The 6,025-nt window shown below is 35.5% G+C and overlaps 1 protein-coding gene across 5 annotated transcripts; it reads right to left on the bottom strand.

Moving 5' to 3' along the window:
- Nucleotides 1-590: 590 nt before the first annotated feature.
- On the bottom strand, nucleotides 591-5,651 carry LOC117928066. 5 transcript variants are annotated; one of them, XM_034847849.1, is made up of 3 exons: nucleotides 5,566-5,651; nucleotides 3,068-3,291; nucleotides 591-1,615 (listed from the first exon to the last, which is right to left on the bottom strand). In XM_034847849.1, the coding sequence occupies exon 3, from the start codon at nucleotides 1,586-1,588 to the stop codon at nucleotides 779-781; it is 810 nt and encodes a 269-aa protein (XP_034703740.1). In that variant the 5' UTR covers nucleotides 1,589-1,615; nucleotides 3,068-3,291; nucleotides 5,566-5,651; the 3' UTR covers nucleotides 591-778. The 5 variants fall into 5 exon arrangements, with proteins under 5 accessions (XP_034703740.1, XP_034703742.1, XP_034703739.1 ...); XM_034847851.1 differs by having other exon boundaries at nucleotides 3,068-3,329; nucleotides 5,566-5,581; XM_034847848.1 differs by lacking the exon at nucleotides 3,068-3,291.
- Nucleotides 5,652-6,025: the final 374 nt, after the last annotated feature.

The following is a 6,025-nucleotide window of genomic DNA, read 5'->3' as shown; positions in this document are numbered from 1 at the left end:
GTGGCAAAATCGCTTAGTTTAGTTTCTGCAACTTTATGATTTGGTTTGAAAGGCTAAAAGTAGCTCAACAATGATTTGATTTTAAATCTTATTGAAGGACATACTTTATGTGTCTGCCTCCTAGATCAGGCTCTGCATGAGAAAATAAACAAGTAAAAAGTTGGAAACAAAAGGAGGAGAATGGATTTCAGGTTGTAGCTTAAGACAGTGAGCAGAAAGAACTCAGCTATGCATGCAGAATGCTGCTTTTTACAGCTAAACATGAATGGCAGGGTGCCCGTCTCCACTCTCCAGTATGTTATCTCTACTCTCGCTATTAGCGTACTTTACCAAAAGCCTCTTTGGAAAACCTTCAAGTGCAGAATGCATTTGGTAAATAGCTCCTCAATTCTCATCACCAAAAGAATGCATTGGGAGATTGTTGAGGAAAAAGGAAAAGAAGCATCAATACACCACAAACCACATCACATTATCTGGTTTTGCTTCTTTGAGATGAATGGTATTGGCATTCCCATTATCCGTTAATATAATCCCAACCCAAAAACACAATTCTTGAGCATGGTTGAGAGATATTGCTTTAAACTGCAGGCTAGCATCCAAGTGAAAACATTTTTATTTTTATTTTTTTCAAGAACAATCAATTTTCCTTAGCCGTTAGCACCACAAATCATCATCTGCAGACAGTTATATAATAAACAACATGATTTACAAGCTAAGACTTCTTCAATATCCAAGTCCACTCAAGCTAAAGCTCATTTGTATCATTTCTCGACTGCAGTTATTTGCCATTTGCTTCCCCGAAATTATCTGGATTGTCAACTCCTTCCAACCATTCTTCTAGTTTTGCTGCCCTGTCAGCCCTGAAAACATCATAGTTTTCGGAAGCTGATAATAAATTATGACTTGGCAAGTTCCCATCAAGAGGTGCTGGTTCTCCTGGTAGGTCATCTGCTGTGTGACTTGAGACAGGCAATTCATCAACTTCAGTATCTGGTATAGTTGAGCCAGTGCTGGCAGCCACAACTAATAGGGGAACACTGGGAAAGGAATCTTGTTCCTTACCCCTGGTTTGCCCCAATTCTTTTGGATCAAGTTGTGGCCATTTAAAATTGCTGGCCTTCTGTTTGGCTGATTTTATAACAGTTGAAAAATAACCATCGCTCCTTTCACCCTCCTGCTGGGCAAAAACTGAACTACGGCCCCATGTGGCTGGACCCCAAGAACTAGTCCTTCCCGCCTGAAAATTTGAATAAGGGCTTCGGATTAGCCCTCTTCTTGGTTGTTTCGTTGACATGATAGCTAGAGATTTCTTGATGTCTCTTATCATCTCATCTGCAATTGGTAAGCCACACTCTTTCATTGAATTCACCATGATAATAGAATCCTCCAAATCTTCAGTGTGCAAAGCTGTTTCATGAGACTTTTCCACAACATTGTTCTTGAGATTGATGAGGTTGGGCACTGCATTCTGTGTGTGCTGCTGAACATAGAAAAGTCCTACTGAGGGTTCGTTTGCCAAATACTTTATCATCTCTGCCAAGCCTTCAGTTATCTCCACAAAGCCATCAGCAGTGGAGAACCCATGCATCTTGTTGAGGTGGATGGCAGTTCATCACTGTTTTCATAAAAAATGATGAGAAAGATCAACATATTTTGGGGGAAAGAGGCAGGAATAACTCTTTTTTTATTTATTTCTATAGTATACTAGTAAACAATATTTCTATGGTATACTAGTAAGTATAACAATAATAACACAACAAGAACAGCAACAACAACAAAGGAAACAATTGTCACTGCACGATCTTCTCCTCCCAATTCATATGCTGTATGCATTACCACAAAGTATATGCACCTTCATCTATATTGGTTAACAACACGAAGTAGGAATCATGGTCTGACTAATTATGAAGTTCAGATACAAAAGAATTAGTACTTTTTTTTGGAAGGGTGCAACCGGAAAAGTTTAAAGACATTAAAATATGAGCACCTCTTACTTTGTAGGGATCAAATGCCATGTCTCTGGGATTTGGTAAGGACTCCTTCCTCCACATGGTCATCCATTCTCTAGTTTGTGATAATTGTTAATCACTAATTTACTATTTAATGTGTTCTACCCTTTCATCACATCACCTTCAATTTAGTGTCTCAGTCACAAATGAAAATTTCCAGGAGCATTACAAGTTGTTGGTGGTGGATTAACACTGGTCACTCAAGCATCAAGATCACAACTATGGGGCTTTACTTGTTCATGCAAACTGTATTACTTAAAAATTGATATTTTTTTAATCACTTCCACTGCTTCATTGGACTCTTGTAAGGATTTGACACTTTTGAATCAGTTTTAATAACAGGCCAAATACTGAAATTTTGCAAGAAGACAAAAGCTCATTATTGTGAGATATTGATGGTTAGAAATGGTTCCAAGTTGTAATATATATCATATAAGATGCTTACAAGATTTACAGTGCTTACATTCACTTCCTGTACAATATAAATTGTTAAATTGGTCATGTTATGAAAATTGATGTTTCACATACTCTTAACCAAATGGCTAGAAATATGCAGAAAATTGGTCTAATAATAGATGTTATCTGCTGATTGCACATTTTGAAGTAACAATACTAGTGTAGGGGCACTGGAAACTAAAGAAGTACTACTAAGCCAGAACTGCAATTTTAATAGATCTAGGATGTAAAGATTGTTGAGTTCAACAGAATTAGGAAACAAAAACCAAATATTAAAATCGGGACTAGACGGTAAAAGTAATGGTATTCATTATCATGGTCCAAAATTATGAAGAAGATGAAAAAGGATTGCAGTTGACACAAATAGATGGGATGTGACTTCAATGGGTTGAATTGACTTCATAGACATCAGTGTTGTACACCCTATTAACATTTATCATATATACCGACAGAAGCTGATCTCAAACATTGTCTTTTGGCCTTTTGATGGCGGGTGTATAGGTATTGTATACTAGAGTCGCTATTTTAGCGTCTCTTTTTTATTAATGAAATTCATTTACTTATCAAAAAATAAAATTAAAATATAGAACATTTCAATTGACCTGGTTTAGTAGTTATGCAACCTTCATAGTATTTCATTGTGATATTCAACTAGGCAGGCAGTTGCTCATGCTGACCACAGCCAGTTGGTAGATCTTTTTTAAGTGCAATTCTTTGCTAATTACATCAAGATTGGTTAGCTCTAAAGACCAGCAGAGCCCCATCAGACCATTCTTGCAAATCAGGATCACATATATGCTAAAAAAAGAAGAAGATGATGCTTGGTCTGCAAAAGTTATATGGGAGATACGGTAAGTCATTGAGCTGTGAACAACAGTGAAAACAGGTTAGTCCACCCAAACAGTCCCCTATCCCAACCCAAATACAAGAAAGAAACAAAATAGAGAGAAAGAAAAGAAGACATAAGAGAAGTGAACCTGGTGGGTACTGGATTGCTGGGGCATTTCACAGTTGAGCTGGATTTATCACCAACAAGTTTACCAAACTATCCATTTCATGGATGCAAAGGACTCGTGGATTGATCACTAATTAGTTTAACAACTTATCCTTTTCATGGATGCAAAGTTAGGCTCATAAGGCTCATATAAAGAATTCCTTCTGGCTCATAAGGCTGAGAGAGAGGGAGAGAGTGAGTCATAAGGCTCATATCAAGAATTCTCTTTGGTTCATAAGGCTCATATAAAAAATAGTTGAGACTCATGCCAAGATTTCTCTTTGGCTCGTAAGACTCTAGAGAGAGAGAGAGAGAGAGAGAGCCTTACGTGTTTTATACATCCTCATAACCTAAGTGGTGAAGCAGAAGGGAATTGGATTTCAATTAGAAGTGAATAAGTAGTTTCATTCACAAATCCTCACCTCCCTCTAATTTGTTTTGAAATTCTGTGGTATTATTACCAATTTCCAAAATATTTTCTCTATTTCATAATTGTGTTGCACAGGGGAAGGACTTATTAGTGTTATTTACTTATTAATTTGCCCAAATAAAGAACAGAATCTCTTAAGAGAGGGCAACCAAGAAAGGAGTTGAGGTTGCAAGAATATTAATGAATCGACTATTCTGAGTAAGAACCTCCTCACTTATAATATTCTTTAGAATAATACACTCGAAAATTTAATATTTCTAGAAAAAAAAAGAAGAAACAAACAAATATTCTTTTCACCATTGCGCTGCATGTTTGGCCTTGTTTGTTAAATAATAGACCAATGTCTTCTGTCAGACTCAATGCTCTTTACTGTCTCTCTCTGGCTCTCTTAGAACCTTCATCTAGTCTTGAACCAAACTCCTCCTCAATACTTTAGTACACACACATGCACACATAAGGATACTATCATCTATCTTATAATTGCTACCATAGTGGTCACTAACAGTCCAAGCTCCTGTTGTTATAACTGTTTTTTTTTTGATAGGTATGACATAACAACTGTTAATAATGTTTCTCTAGACCTTGCTGATAACTCAGATTCTTTGTATTTCATTAACAAAAAATCAATGCCATCTCTTGTACCCAGTCCAAACACTAGGGAAGCCTGAATCCTAACAAGATTTATCCTTTTCTATAATGAATAAACAAACTAAGTCTCTTCCATTAAACCAATGTTTTTTTCTTTTTCTTTTTTTGATCAGAAACAAGAGATGTATCTTCTATCAAACCACTGTTGGTTGGCATAAATCAATTAAATGGCTGTAAATATTAATTCCACATGGATATCTTATTACGTGAAAGTACTAATCCCAATACCACCCAAGGTTCTTCTTATAAAGCTACAAGGGTTTCTTCATCCTTCAAAACAAGTAACCTCATACTGCCCCTGAACTAATTAATACTGCGTCTGAACTGGTCAAACATTCACCATGATTCTTTACCAAGTGTTTTCAAGTAACATCATACTGCCTCTGATCCTAATCAAACATTCACCATGATGCTTTATCAAATATTTTCAATTCCAAATCCCAGCACATACACAACTAGTCCATCAACCATTGCCATCTCTACATCTTTGAACACAAATTAATTTCATCCAACTTGAACCTGGTCTATGATGACTATGTTTCTAGTGTCAAACTAACAAGATAAGGTGTATACAAAAATGAATATTGAGGCTTGAGCTATTACCACCAGCAATCCAGAGACTCCCTTGTGGCCTTAAACGAAACATCTATACATATACATATGATTCTATTGCAAGCAACAGAAAAATGGTGGAAACAGCTACCAACCAATTTTCCCAGCAAGATTTTTCTTCAATATCGGCACTAACAACCCAAATTTTAGCTTCTCAAAGCAGGTTCTTGGAAAAAATGATCACTTCTTCCCCCCAGAAATTTACTCGGAAAATTTTGCAACTACACAATTTTCACAAGAAACAAAAGCAACATAAATCAATACCCACTTACAAAAGTAAAATACCCAATTCTCGAAATATTATCTTCAACTGATTTCTTCCATATATGGCATCAAATAGCACACAAGAAATTAAGGGAAAAACTTAAGAAGAAGAAGAACAACAACAAAAAAAAAAGTAATGGAAAATTACTCACAGGAAACCCTAGAAGAGCTGGTGTTCGCGAAGAAACATCTTCATAACTTTATCATTCCAGGCACGCTTTTCTAGGTTGCCAAACAGAGTCTAAAGATGATTCTTTTTGGTAACTCGACCAGAAGACAAATACTAACAATTCAGTGGTCCCTACTTTCGACACGTAAGCATAAGAGTACATTGGGACCCACACTCTTGTTGTGGATTTTACTTATCATATTTAATTGAATTATAAAGGAACTGTAGCCGTTCGATTTCACGCTCAAAACCGAACAGAAAATTTTATTGAATCATTAAATAGGGTGAAAAAGTAAAATGAAAGGAAATACGAAGAAAAAAAAAGTTTAAATTTAATAAATTATTTTTATATAATTTTTTCAAATTCAATTTACTTATTTTTTTATTATAATAAGATTAAATAATTTAAAATTGTATAAATTTTAAATTATATTTAATTTTTT

The sequence above is a fragment of the Vitis riparia genome, chromosome 13 (assembly GCF_004353265.1).
Source record: "Vitis riparia cultivar Riparia Gloire de Montpellier isolate 1030 chromosome 13, EGFV_Vit.rip_1.0, whole genome shotgun sequence".
NCBI lineage: Eukaryota > Viridiplantae > Streptophyta > Magnoliopsida > Vitales > Vitaceae > Vitis > Vitis riparia.
The sequence above is the reverse complement of the archived record's forward strand: the minus strand, read 5'-3'. Positions and strand labels throughout refer to the sequence as shown.

What these genes read in the sequence shown, in the direction of transcription:
- LOC117928066 (XM_034847849.1), bottom strand. Translation starts at nt 1,588, where the DNA reads ATGCATGGGTTCTCCACTGCTGATGGCTTTGTGGAGATAACTGAAGGC.